This window comes from Nesoenas mayeri (genome assembly GCF_963082525.1).
Source record: "Nesoenas mayeri genome assembly, chromosome: 6".
NCBI classification, from domain to species: domain Eukaryota; kingdom Metazoa; phylum Chordata; class Aves; order Columbiformes; family Columbidae; genus Nesoenas; species Nesoenas mayeri.
This window is the reverse complement of record NC_137545.1, coordinates 38455165-38470148: the sequence shown is the minus strand read 5'-3', so window position 1 is coordinate 38470148 and position 14984 is coordinate 38455165. Positions and strand designations below refer to the sequence as shown.

General features: G+C 41.9%; 1 protein-coding gene across 1 annotated transcript in view; it reads left to right on the top strand.

The window, feature by feature from the left end:
* LOC308041979 (von Willebrand factor D and EGF domain-containing protein-like) overlaps positions 1 to 14984 on the top strand; it is a gene marked incomplete at its 3' end in the record, with an annotated part of 254731 nt that overhangs the window by 151792 nt on the left and 87955 nt on the right. Inside the window, exons 26-27 of the mRNA XM_080346976.1 lie at positions 13457 to 13552; positions 14661 to 14756. Coding sequence (XP_080203102.1) covers positions 13457 to 13552; positions 14661 to 14756 — 192 coding nt within the window. The remainder of the gene's footprint in view (positions 1 to 13456; positions 13553 to 14660; positions 14757 to 14984) is intronic.

Sequence of the window (14984 nt, the reverse complement as noted above, 5' to 3'; positions counted from 1 at the left end):
AGGAACAAGCTGGAGGGAAGAAAGGAGGAAAAAAAACCTTCTGTTTGGCATCTTGTTTTCGAGGTTAGAGAACATCAGGAAAGCGCTGTTTCCAGCTTTAAACGTATCGCCGCATCTCCAGGCGCATCAGAGGAAAGGGAGGTGATCATGGTCGCGGTGTAGCAAAGCATTCTGCTAAATCCTCCAACTGCTACCAGCCCTCGGCATGTTTCTTTCCACTTTCAAAAAGTTTATGAGGTTTTGTTGCCCATTTTGGTATAATCTTCCACAAAAAAAGCTTCCTCCTATGATGAAAATGTTTTTGTACTGTCCAATCTCAGCCTCCATTCTACATCAATAAACACTCCATAATCTGGTACTATACAAACTTAAATAAAGGACCTGTGTCTGTGATGAATGAAACATGATGAAGCAGAAGGCAAATACTACTACTTGCTCACTCTTACAGGCCACTGACTATTAATAGGTAAAACACATTGAGTAATGTTTGATTTTTCTTCCTTAAAATCAACTGCTTATGGGACAGGTATCATGATCCATAGAAAGAACTTACACACAAGCTTTTCATAGCAATCTGTTGCTATTAGAGCTGTATGTCTTATTGCTGTTGTCACATGAAACAGCTTCTCTCTCCTCTGCCAGGGGATCCAGATTTCCCCACTTGTAGCACAGTTTCAAAACCCTCTGCCCGCAAAATCAGCTTTACTATGCACTTAAATTGAGCCTGATCTTACAAATTTTTCATGGATTTCTTACCTGCCTAATAAAACCTATCCAGATAGAACGGGTAAACTTAAGACTAAAAAAAGACAAGTCTGAAGATGTTTCCCACCCATGTAGTACATGCAGATCAGCCTCACATTTCTTGGTCTTTAGTTTGGGAAAATATTGGTGGGTTTTGCAAATTTCCCATGAACTAGAAAAACTGAGAAATAAGACTTGTCAGAAACAGTGATCTAAGTGAAAAGAATGCATTTCTGAACCTGCGGCTGATGTTTGAGACTGGCAGTCTTTTCAGTTCTGTCATCACTTATACACAGACATATAGTTCTTGCACCCTTACCTGTGACACCTACTAACAGTGATATGGATAGCATGAGCAAACAGGTTTCAGCTTCAATATGCTCTGATACAGAGTCAGAGCAAGGGGGAAATCCCCTGCCATGCAGTTCCCAAGCTCCTTGCACAGCCGGGATTACCGCAGGGGTGCTGCCATTTCCAGGCTCATGGTACCATAACACACACCTGGGTGATCCCTCGGATGGAGCTACGTCAAGTCAGAGAAGCCAGAAGCGCTTGGATGCCCATCCTGGAGGTGATTTGCACATTAGGGCTGATTCTAACGTCTGAACCCCAGTGTCTTGCAACTCAGATGCAAGTAGCAGCCTGGGATAGACATTTGCCCTTGTGAAGAGTGAACAAAATAAGAACAACAATAGTTGTGGGTATCTGTTTCTCCAGTAAATATTGTTCATAAGTACTTCTTACATCTTAAGAAATGCCATATAAAGGCACCTTTACATCCATAATTGAAATAACACCAAAGAATTCACATACTCTAAAGAAACAGCATCTCTGTCATGAGATCAGCTTTATAAAGTTTTCTTTAGGTAGGAACAGTGTTTAGAGGCAAAGATAAAAATAAGTCAAATCAGTTATTTGGTCACTTACCCCTTAAACATTTTGGTATCGTTTCCACTGCTTTTAGACATTTCTCTTTCCTTCTTTGTATCTCACCTGCATGGACAAGGAAACAAAAGCTGCTGTTTGCTTTTGGCAACTTCAGAATCTCAGCTGAAGGAGATAATTAAAACCAAAAGCCATGGCAGGTAATCAAAGCCAGGTTATTGCTAAATTGAACCCAAATACTCTATTGGTTTATTTTAAATATATAGCAATGGGACTTAAGATTTTCACTTCCATCCCTGTGTGTGCAGTTTGGCATTTCTAATAGTCTCTGCTCGACAGCCAAAATAGTGCAGAAGAGTGGCAGCACCAGCCTTTTGCCATTTGGCCTTATTCTTCATTGCTTCTTTAATATACGGAGAAAGGCATTCAGCCTGAAAGTTTGTGTTTGTTTTGTATGTAAATAAACATTGTCTCTCAAAACCAAAAAGGTGTAAATCACCCAGGTCTGATTGGCTGCCAGCTGAAATATGGGGCTTTGCCCACTGTGTTCACTGATAAATAACCGCCTGGTGATTATGCAAACCAGCCACCCACAGCCAGGACGAGCGGGTGTCAGAGCTGACAGTGAAATGTGTGGTTATGCCTCAGCAACCGTACAACCTTGTCCCCTCACTTGCTACGCGTTGTTTTCAGTATCATCAGTCTTGTTGAGCGGAAAGAGGCAAATGCTGGCAGTGCCTAAAAATAAAATGTATTTCTGGATCAACTCGTCATCAAACAAACCAACTCTGCCTTAATACTAAAGGAAAGTTGTTGGCGCGTGCTTTTAAATTATGTTTTGAAAATATTCACAGCTGTGACGGTCCCGGGATATCACTCCTGTTCAGGAGGATTTAAAGCAGTGTTCGCACTGATCTCTGCTGCATCTTTACAGAAATTATGAACAAAGAAAATAGATTAGATATCATTTATTTCCTACACATATTACCATCAGACTGCTTTGGAAACAACTCTTGAAAAAGAAAAGCTAATAAAATCTGAGTTTTCCTATGAAGGGTTGGAGTGAAGAGAAGGGGAGAAAAAGAGAACTTCAGGGGACCACACGTTCATCCCTTCTCGGCTGCTTTGGTGAGTTCATCTCTGAGTGAAAATACAAGCCACAGCTCCCTCTGGAGCTCATCAGCAAGCAAAGGTCACAGGAGCACAGGAGTGCTGAGCATCCTCCTCCTCCTCCCTCCTCCAGGATATCCATGATACCTCCAGCCTGACCTCGGCCTCTCCGATGGCACCAGATCTTGGACCTCCGATCTCCTCGCCACCCACCTTGCATCCAGCGAGCTGGGGTTTACGTATGGTTTAAAACACAGACCGTGCTTCTGCATGTATCTATTTTACCGTGTCAGGCAGAATCCTGCAGGTTTCGTATCACATAAATCATCGCGCTGACGCTGGGACTTTGCAGATTGGATCTCCAAGTTAGTAGATAACTATTTCTCCATTTCAGTAATTCCTGCAGGCAGGATTTATAGCCAATACACAGAGCACAATATAACTCACGCTCATTCTTCCAGCTCTGCTTGCTCCTCTTCCCTCCCCTTCTCTTTTTCCTTGCTGGTACCATGAGGACTTTACTTGCATGAGAGCTAGAGGCAAACTAATTGGAAACGTGAACGCTGAGGTTTCAAAGGCAGCTTTTTGCTAAGCAATGTCATATTGTGAAAGTCACTGATTTCCCATATTCCAGCATTCCCATGCAATGTTTCTGTAGATTACTGCCTTGCCAGCTGCATAAGCAGGAAGTTTTACTGCTCAACAAATTAGACTTCCACCAAGGTATCAACTTCACAACGGGTGATGTGTTCTCTGGAATCTCTTCCCTGAGTAGGCAGATTGACTCAAGCCATCTAAAATTGGCCAGTTTGTAAAGCAGAGGTCCAGCATACCCTCCCACACAACTGAGCGGGGAACAATCCATGTATCTCATCCAAATGGATGGAGTAATCATTTGCATCAGACTTGTTTTTCATACATCAAGGATGGGCTTGGAAGCAGCAGCTATTTGTCCAAGATTTCTGCATGGCAAATATCCTCAGGCAGTGGGTGTTTGGAAATTAATAAACAGCTGCTCATAGCAGAGAGACTTGTAACTTTCTGCTAAAAGCTTTAGCCTTGTGACAGAAGTGGAACAACTGGCAGGTTGGTCTGTTGACTAGTAGGTGCAGAGTCTGGAGACACAGGAAAAGGAAACACTGGTCTTGGTTCTTACTTGATTTTCCAGCCCATGGAACAGAATAGGTTCGTGTTGGATGTCATCTTCCTTCCCTGGGCAGGAAATACAACAGAAAACAAAGGAAAAAAATCAAGGCTACTACTGTGTTTCCCATTCAGCTGAACACAACGTGATCCATGTGGGTGGATCTCTGATTTCCTGGAGAAAGGAATAAAGCCAGATGAGAAATGGTGACTCAAGGCACAACCTGGTTTGTGTTCTGCTCACGGAGCTGTGCTCCTCTCTGCTCCATCTTCGAAAGGATTCGTGACAAAACCATTAGTTGGCCTTTCCTGAAAGATACATTTTGTTCATCTATAAGTAGCTGATGCATTTATTTTAACAGGAACTTTGAGCACATGCAGCTTATTTTGCAGGAAGAGAACAAGAATATACCTGGGTAAGAACTGAATATATATCCTAAATAAGTCAAAAAATGTATTAAATTTGTATGCATTCCATAAGCAAAACATGCTCAGACTATAGAATGAATTTCACTAGGGTAAAGAATCTAGGTTTTGAGCCAGTATTTACTTTAATCTCAAAGGTGCTAAAGGAATGTGTCAGATCTGCTGCTGTATGTAAACATATACATGTAAATTAAAAGAGCAAGGACTTCTGAATTATTGCATTTCTATTTGTGGTGGGCTTCTGAGCGAGGATAAGTGCTTTCTTAAACTAGTTGGTTTAAGACACAATACGTTGTGGGGGCCTATTTTTAATTAAAATAATTTTAAAATATCTCTTCTTCAAAAAGCAGAATAGGATCTGCCACTTGAATAGCCCAGAGGATGGACAGTTCTGGAGATTGTTCATTCACAAAAAGACATTGGTGAGACAACCCTCTCCAACATCAATTCCTAAGTAAGCCTTGGCTTACTTTCTGAGACAGATAACAACAGGATGACTAACAGGCACCAGTACAGGTCAGGAGTGGACCTGCTGGAAAGCAGCTCTGCAAAGAAGGACCTGGTAGTTCTGGTTGACAACAGGTTGACCATGAGTCAACAAAGTGCCCTTGTGGCCAAGAAGGCCAATGGTACCTGGGGTGTGTTAGGAAGAATGTGACAAGCAGATCGAGGGAGGTTGTTCCTTCCCCTTTACTCTGCCCTGATGAGGCCACATCTGCAGTTCTGTGCTCATTTCTGGGCTCCCCATTTTAGGAAGGACAAGGAATTACTGGAGGGAGTCCAGCAGCTCTGAAGATGATCAGGGGCTTAGAGCACTTCTCTTATGAGACTGAGAGAGCTGGGTCTGTTCAGCCTGGAGAAGAGAAGCTGAGAGGGAATCTCATCAATGTTTATAAATATCTCCAGGGTGGGTGTCAAGAGGATGGACCAGACTCCTGTCAGTGGTGCCCAACGACAGGATGAGGGGCAACGGGCACAGACTGAAGCACAGGAGGTTCTGTCTGAATATAAGGAGAAGCTTCTTTCCTTTGAGGTGCCAGAGCCCTGGTACAGGCCACCCAAAGTGGTTGTAGAGTCTCCTTCTCTGGAGACATTTAAAACCCACCTGGACACCTTCCTGTGTGATCTGCTCTGGTGAACCTGCTTCAGCAGGTGGGTTGGACTGGATGATCTCCAGAGGTCCCTTCAACCCCAACCAGTCTGTGATTCTGTGAACAGCTGAGGGCAGCACCAATGCAGACAGCAGTCTTCCTCCCAACCCCCTGACAGGGCTCCCACCCGAGGTCCTCACTCTTCTTGGTTGCCAGCCAAACCACAGTGGCCTGTGGCTGCTCTCCTTCTTGGCTGCAGACTGTGTATCCCACACCACCGCAGTTCTCTTCAGTCACTCTGCCTGGATCTCCCTTTTCCTTTGTGCGTGCAGATGAAAACAAACCAAATCGCATCAAGGTGACAGCTTAGCCCACTCAGTGCGATAAAACCACGCCTAAATGGCAGGTCATACTGCAAACGCAGAAGCTGCAAAAACTATCAGCAGAGGAAAACGATGTATATGAGAATCCTCTTGCACTTCTTATTCAGGCATGACGCGAAAGCAGCTCCACAGAACAATTTATACACACGCTGCAATGGTTCACTGACCTAAGAAAACACAGAGCATTCTTCAATGAAGAGAAAACGTTATCAAACCCAAGATCCTAACAAGATGGGAATATAAGCTGTGCTGAGTGTATACTTTACAATTCCCCACATTAATTACAAGCTAACAGTTGCAAAGATGAGAATGAAGTATAGCTACAGTCTCTTCCAAATTAACAGTGTTGCAGACTAAAACCAATCAGTACATGACAAGTACGTTATGCTGATGATCTCAAAAACTGACAGTTCCTAGTAAAATGTTCCTCAAAGATATAAATGTGCACCTGCACATGCTTATCTTGATTATTGTCTGAAACACTGTGCAGCTATACAAACATCACACCATTGTATCTCTAGAGAGAGTTTCACCTGACGAGACATCAGGTAAAATGAAGACCAGGAGACCCAAAGGGAGAAATATTTCAGTCCAGGGAGAGAGGAGAGTCCTCTGTCTGTATTGTAGTGACAACCCCTCAGTGGCTTCCATGGCTTCCTGAGGTTTAAGAGTCTTGCCCACCAGATGCTACCAGGGAAACTTCTGGAGGTGCAGATGGAGAGATCAGGATCTCCTTTAACTGATAGAAAATGTTATTGTCTGATGAGAGTGACATGACAGAGCAAATGGGGACACCACAGATTATGCAGTAACACTCAGAGTTTAGTCTAGCATCTCGGTAGTTTTGCCATTCATTATTTTTCCCCTGAACTAATACCTAAATTAGATTTATTTCTTGCTTTAATAACACTAGAAGGCCCCATAGGTCTATCAGAATGAAGACCAGACATAATTAGGCAAACCACTGGTACTGCACTGCTATCCATATGGTCTACCATTTTTCAGACCATTTTTTCTTCTGAAATGTGTGCTAGGTCATGCAAACTAACTCATATTGCTAGAGCTGCATGGTAAAGAGAATATATTATAAATGCAAACTGTCACCACACCCATCACAATTACATTTACTGCTCCCTCTGTGTCTTGTAGTAATTTGTTCTCCCACACTGTGTCCCTTGGAGGTTTCTACCAGATTATTTTTCCTATTCGGAAAGGTAATTTATTGAAGAAGTGTTTTGCATCTCTGTTGGAGATACATGAAGCAGGAAATAGGGATGAGAAACCTCCAAATGATTGGTAGCTTGGTATGGGTAAGGATTCAAATTTTAGAAGAACCTTGCACAAAAACTGCGATTTTATTACAGGAAAAACATTCCTTCTTCTTCAAATTTGAACTGTGGCTACAATTACTGACCTCCAGTGGATCGCACATCCCAGGTTACTCTGACAGAGCTTGGAGAGAAAGTTATTTCTTTATTTATAAATCCAAATCAACATAGATGAGGAATTTCAGAGCAAATCAAGCTCTGAAACAACATACGCGTCTAAAACTCAGCAGCACGGGCAAAACTAGTTCCTTCCTGCCCTTGGAAATATGAAAAGGGGGACTAGAAATTGCTAGTGTCCCGAATCCATAACATGTTTTTCAGAGCTCTGTGCATTGGGACCTTCACAGCAGCAGATATATTGGTACATCCATCTCGCTAATGATCTGTTGAGCATCAGTTATACGCTCTAAAGGCAAGAATGACATTTTTTACCTCAACTACTTTCTGCTGCTGTCAGGGCAGTAGAATCCAAGTAACAGTGACCTTTGTCAGAAACACCCTTTTTGGCCAGAACACACCCATTTTGTGATTAATTTTTTCAAAGGATGAAAAGATCATTCAGCAAGATCAAACCTTTATTTGGAGCCTAGAAGCATCAAAGCAATTGTTTCCTTAGTGCAGTCACGATAATGTTTTATCGTGAAAAGATCATTCAGCAAGAAAAGATCATTCAGCAAGATCAAACCTTTATTTGGAGCCTAGAAGCATCGAAGCAATTGTCTCCTTAGTGCGGTCACGATAATGTTTTATCCGAGCAGAGCTGCTGGGATGCACAATGCAGCCAGAGAGATGCGGAACCTTCTTTCCAGTCCATGAATTGAGCTGTGCTATTTTGTGAAACCACCAACCTCCAGTTCTCATCCTACGAAAAACATCAGCAACATCCCTACATTTTACGGCTGCGGTCTCATGATGACAACAGGACACAATTCCCGGCACGGAGCTTTTCCCCAGTTTTTGTGTTTTATCAATAGATGATGTATACTGCCTATAAACGTTGGAAAAGGACTAGAAGTGCCTGTTTTAACACATCTACTGGTTTTATTTTTGTTCTCGGCTTGAGTTCTGTCATCTGTATTTTCCCGACAAGACCAGACAGTGTTATTTTTACATCTGTTCCATGCTCTGTGCTCTTACTGTGTCATATCTCCCCAGCTACAGCTCTCTGTTTCTGAGAATGTCACACCAGATCAAGTTAACCATTAAAAGCAGAGAGAATGAACATTAAACCAACATGTACACAGACAAAAGCCAAAACTGCGACTGATCAAGGTTCCTGCTCCTCTAAAGAGCAGTAGAGAGTAAGTTGAAGTATACACCAGACCCACAGAGATGTCGGTCCAAAATCAACCCCAGCCAGAAAGAAAAGCAAAGCCTGTGAATCACGTATAAATGACAGCACAGGGATGGCGACTTAAAGGATATGTTGAAGTATATATCTACCAGTAGGTGTTCCCTTGGCTGTGCTCTCCGTCAGTACAGCTATAGCCTGATGCATTACCTTAGCTGGCCCACACAGATGTTACCGCTTCGGGCTATTTTCTCTCTTCCATCCAAAAGCAGAATGCATCCAGAAGCAGGTCAATTTTCTCAGCTTCTACATGGCATAGAGAAAAGAAAAAAGAAAGATAAAGTTGTCGTGAAAACTACATCTTCTAATCAGCACTGCAGCATGACACGCTGTCTCCTCATCAGCAGCATGGCTCAGGATATGTGATGACAGGTGATTTTTGATTCAGAAAGAAATAGTCTGTACAGTCTCATTGTCAGAAAAGGACATGGGTGTTCAGCTGCGGCAAGGCGAATTCCTGAAACACTGCAGAGAATCCCTTTCTGCCCAGATTTTAGGAGCCTGATTAATATTCTCTCTGTTTTGCCTTTATGAGGGTGATGATGAAGACTGTCCTATTTCAACAAAATTACAAGCTTTTTACTACTTATTATTACCTACTTCTAGCAAGAAAAGGTGTAATGGGGTACGAGCATCAAAAAGCGGCTTAGTTTCAACTTAAACATTTTTGTCTGAAGGAATCTGAAAGAACTGTCCAGCTTCTTTTAATCACTATAAAGTAATCAGCAACTACTGCTGGCTGGTATTGTGAATGTTTGTTAGAAAAACAGATTATTCTCAAAAGAATATGCCCCATGCTTAACTTTGCCCCCAGTCCCTTTTAGCCTTAGATAGTAGAGATATTTTGCTTAATACTGTGTATGTTTTTGAGGAACTGACTCTGTAAATCAATGGCAAGAAGGGCAGGCAAAGGAAGGCACTGGAATTGTAGATATCCATCACTGATGCTACTTACACCAGGAGGACCTACTTGACTTTACAAACAGCACTTAGATTTTTGGTTGGGGATTTTTTTTAGAACTTTAGTAGTCTCTGGAAATATTTATTTTGCAGGAAAAATCTTCGCTTTGCCTGACAAAGCAGGAGGTCTGGCTACCTTAAAGATGTTAGGGCTGAAGAGCTGAACTGCGGCGCTCCATGGAGGTTGATAAAAGAGTTGCAAGAAGCACTTCCCTGGGTCAAGTCAGCCTAGAGGGGATAAGCTATGAAAAGGGTCACAGGAAAATTTAAGTGATTGTAAAGTCAAAATGCATTAAAGTCATCAAAGAGAAATAGCTGCTGCATAAACCAGAAAACTTAGCAACCTGCGAATGCCTTTCAGTGCACAGAATTGTGTACATTTTGTATGATGTTCTGTGCAACACCTGTGATTTATCTTAACACCTGCACCTTCCTGCTACCTTGTCAAAAACACTCCTCACCTGAAATGCAGCACGTAATCGTGCTTCTTCTTTAACCTGCATTATCACTTTCAACTTAAGCTTAGCTTATCTAACCTAACACTTTTGGAAAACATAATGATGGAAGTCCTTTCCAGTTTTAAACAATGGCCCTATAGGATTGTGGCGCACTATAGAATTGAGTAACTCTATTGCATATGAAATTCAGTGCTTTTGTTCTTACTGAGAGCATGGAAATGTAAACTCTGGCAGCAAGGGGAATGGGATTTAGGCTTTAGTGACACTTACTGACTGCTGGCAAGCCTGCACCCATGATGTGCTGATGTACAGGACCCTCCCTAGGCCCAGTGATACACCCTACCAAACTGCAACAAAGGGAGGACACAAATGCGTTTGCATCCATATTGTAAGGGCAAGTTCCCAAGGCAGGTGGTAAACCTATCCAACCAAGGTTTTCATTGCGTCAAAATGCCTTTTTTGAAGGGGAGGGGGAAAAAACAGCAATGTGAGTCTTTTCAAAGTCATGGCAGTGCCTGGGAGGATTACAATAATTCAATTTGCTCTCCTAGCGTCTGATAATTTATTTAGTTTTCCTGTGAGAGGCTGTAACATTTTTGTTTGCTATTTTGAAATTGGAGCTCCTCCACAGAGGCCAAGGAGTGGGACTAGGAAGGATCCAAACTAGTTATCATCAACACGTGAAGTCTGCCTGATAGGTATCGAGGTAGAATTGTATTGAAGAAAGTTAAAGAAAGGGAGAACAAGGTGGAGATGTCAGGCAGGAAAAGGGGAGAGATAACACTGCATCCATGTATATTCCTTTATGAATTCCCTAGAAAAAGTATCTGTCCCAGAGCGGGGGGTGGGATGAAATGCCCCTCCAGTTCATCACAGGTTTGGCCCTGATCCTACATTTCCCACTTAAGCACTTCCCTTAGGTCACTGTGAATTGAACTCCTTTGGATTTACCACTGAAGTGAGAGATGCCATAAGCAACACACAGTGTAAAGGAAGCTCATGCTGTATTTTCGTAGTGACCTGTTCATTTGTAAGACAGCTGAACCAAGAGAGAAATAGATCCCAAGATTAAAGTCAGTTTGAACTCAGACCACGATCGGAGCTCGCTTGCTGCTTAAAGTTCTGTTGAGTTACGAGGCAAATTGTGCTGAAACAAGTTCAGTTCCACACAAACTGAAAACTGAAAGTGAACAAGAAAGCACACTAGTTTGAGTTCCTGGAACTGAAAGAAGAGTGTGTTGCCATATAATTTTAAAAAATCTAGTATCAATACAAAACAGCAGGTAATATCTTACAATGCAATTGGTTGTATAATGTTAAAAATACATAGAACATGTAAGGGGAAAAAAAAATAAGAAATACAAATTTGAACAAATAGTACTGTGCTTCTACTTTTTCTTGGCTTTACTTTTTCAGGGGCAGGGGAAGACATTGTCCAAGTTCCATACGATCTCAAAATCAAATCCCTGCATTTCAAATGTATGACTTTGGGGGCACAGGTCAGCATTGGGAACACTATGGTCTGCGAGTATCACAAAGCATAAGGTCATTTGAAACCTAAATGTGACTTTTATGATTTGGGGTCATCTTTTCTAAATTCTGAATATCTGAACTGTTTCATAATTGAAAAGCAAAGTCAAATACAACAGAATATTGTAGGTCAGAAATCTGTTATTGGCAACGGGAGATTAAAAGGAGGAGAAAAACAGAAGAAAACAGAAGATTAAATTATTTCAGAGTGATGATTGCCATCACAATTTGAACTCAACCAGGTTTTCACTAGTGGTTGCAGCACTTTCTAGTAGCTCAGCAAGAACTGTAGATCCCTGTTAGCCTTAGTAAGCAGAAGCTGAGATTATAGCGCGGATCAGGAGAGGTGGAGAAAGAGGGTGACAGTTCCAGGGCTGGGATCCAAGCAGCCCTTACAAGGACTGGCCTGAGGGCAGGTCAGTGCTGAGGGATCCGAGAGGCTGGCACCGAGCAAAATGCAAATGTAGCAGCCAACCAAGAGCAGCAATATAGGGCTAAAAGCTGCCGGTGCGGCAGCATCTGCATTGAAAGAACAGGCCAGGACACAAAAGCAATATTTCAGTGCATCAGAGGAATAATTAGGGAATGTACATCTACCTAGCTACAAATGCCTGATCACACCTAAGAGAGGACCAGAAGGTTAATCTCTCATCAAATAACAGTTGCTGTATTTTTGCCTGTTATCTTTTAATCATCATTCCTATTCAGAGGCTCTTTGCAGGATTCCACCTTCCCCTGTAAAGGTCTGAGGAGGGGCTTGTGGTACTTTCAGAGCCCTGGATGTGGTGACGCCTTGAAAATCAGAGCTGCTACAAGATTAGTAGTCGAGTTCTGTTCTTACTGCTGATGTCCCAAAAGCCACCACAAGCTGAGGTCTAATAAAGGCACAGTAATGTCATGTTCCAGCTGTCAGCCTCTCAGGGCCTGTTCCATGATGAGGGAGCACAGGGAGCTCGGCAGCCACTCAGCTCCAGGAGCAAGGAGGGATGCTGCTAATTAGCACTGTCGGTAACGAGTCACTGGGAAACCTCGTCATGTCTAAAAGGCATTAAACATGGCAGAAGCTATTTGGCATATATATGTCCTCAAACCTTGTCAGATTCTCCCTAACTTGATGCTCATACTCCTGTCCAACCATTTACTATGTAACGCAACTTTATTGTATTCCACCCCATTATCAAATGACTTTTCCATGTAAAATGCAAATAATTTCCACTCCCATCATACCACCACTGCTGTGTTTATAAACTGCATCGCCTCTTCCTGCACTTACAGACATGCAGAAATGGGAGACAAGGACTTGGGCATCTGCATGTGGTATCGACCTATATTAAACCTGGCTGAGATTGCAGATGTTTGACTTGCCAGAACGGTGAGATTTTACTGTTGGTTGTTGTGAAACAACAATATTGATAAATACAGGGTTTAATCGGAGGTGCAAAAATTAGCAATTAGATTTGTAATGAAATCTAACCAAAAATATCACCTGGTTTCCTGTGGTTGAAAGAACAACCTATCTTGTGCATCTTATTTATATGAAAGAATAAAGTAAAAAGGTAAGTACTTTAACAGATAATGGTACAAAAGGTGACGGAGTAATAGATCTATTTAGTCTTTAAGCTTGGTTGAATGCAAAAACATTCCCAAAACTGTGTGAAAAAAAAAAATCTATCCTCTTCAAGTCTTTTCTTATCTAAATGAACACCTGAGAACGTTTTCCAATCAGGAGCTGAAAGCTCTAACAAGTATTCAGGCTGCCCCAGAAAATGTCTTACTTGTTTTTCTGAGAATCACTCTAATTAATGCCTGTCTCTCATTTTTTCTGGTGAGGCTCTTACTGGAGCTTCCACACAAGAGGCAGCATCTTCCAGAAGGATTTACGGGAGCTACCAAGCTTCTGGGTTTCAGAATCTCAAATCCAAATTACGTCTCTGGGTTCTTTTTAACTACAAGCAATTGAACCTTCTAAAAGGCAGTGGGTGAGTCTCTAGTTCAGCTCTAGCTCATTTCCTACCTACCATGTTGTTCCTTTGCTGTGTATCCGCAGGTGTCTGCGATCCCATGTGCATGAACGGAGGGAAATGCGTCCGCCCGAACGTCTGCGACTGCCCGGCTGGCTGGAGGGGACGGCGCTGCCATCAACGTAAGCACCTCTTGCTGCCCATCAGCTGCAATCTGCTTTTAATATTAACAAAACAATATAGTGAATAAAATCTGTTTTGCTACTTCAGCAGCTTGCAGGGAAGCTGGTTTAAGTACAGGTAATAGAAAACACTATAAACATTTGATGCTTGCAAAGGAAAAAGGCTGCACAGGGGAGTCCTGGTTCTGCTTCATGCGGGTGTCTGCTACACAGCTTGTTGTGGAAATTCATTTTTATAGTATTCAACTTGAAGCATTGATTTTATGTTTTAACAGCTTCACATATTTTGTTATATTTTAGAGAGAAATGCCATATATTTCAAAAATGTAGAACTATTTAAAGCCTGCTGTAAAGCCTTCCACACTGATGTACTCTCAAGGTCACCAGATACATTTGGGTGCATAATTTGGAGAATGATGTGTGCTTGCCCTGTAACTCCACCAGATCTGACTACAGTTACATAAAAATGTAATTAAAAAAACCTCTCGCCCTAAAATATTTTCAAGGGATATTTTTCCTTCCGTGGCTGGTCATTACCGTGATGTTGACTGAATACATTTATAATCAAGATGACATACTGTATGTAAACCACATTAATATATTGACATTTTACCCTTTGGGTCCTGATAGTAAATATGGTTTCAGAACCAGTGTTTTGAAATTATCATATTAATAATTTATTCAGAAATTCTGGGGACAGTCTGTGTCTCTCACACACATACACCAAAACGTGTTCACTCTTTCAGGATTTCTGAATAAATAATATATGCAATGAACACATCAAATTTTACTATGAGAAACTATTTCTTTATAACATGGAACACATAATATGCATATAATACATATGAATATATCACATGGAGGGTACTCAGCTAATAGTGAGCTGAGCATTAGAAATAGCAAAGCTCCCAGTAGACAGCCATCAAAGATTAATTTCTTAAGAAGTAAATATCAAAAGAATTCTGAATTATCTGATGAATAGAACACACTCACTTCTTTAGAAATTAGCCATGCAGACTAAAGCCTAGTAGGTCACCTTTCAGACACACCTTGTACAACCAGACGTATCGTGCGCATCTTCTGACGTGTTCCGTGTGGATCTGTTCAGCTGTCTGTCTGCAGAGATGTCTGAACGGCGGAGCGTGTGTGGGTCCCAACATCTGCGAGTGCACAGCAGGATGGGGAGGAACGCTCTGCCAGGCCCGTAAGTGCTGCCGGAACCACCACCAGAGATCTCTACGCATTGCATTTCCTCCTATCTGTGTACTGTGTTAGGTTTATGGTTGGACTCAATGGTCCTAAAGGTCTTTTCTAACCTAAATGATTCTCTGATTCTATTACATCTAAAAATCGACCATAACATGATTAGCACCTAAATTCTGCCTCTTATTCATCAGAACTGTCTCATGATGCCAGTAAAACTGTCACTTTC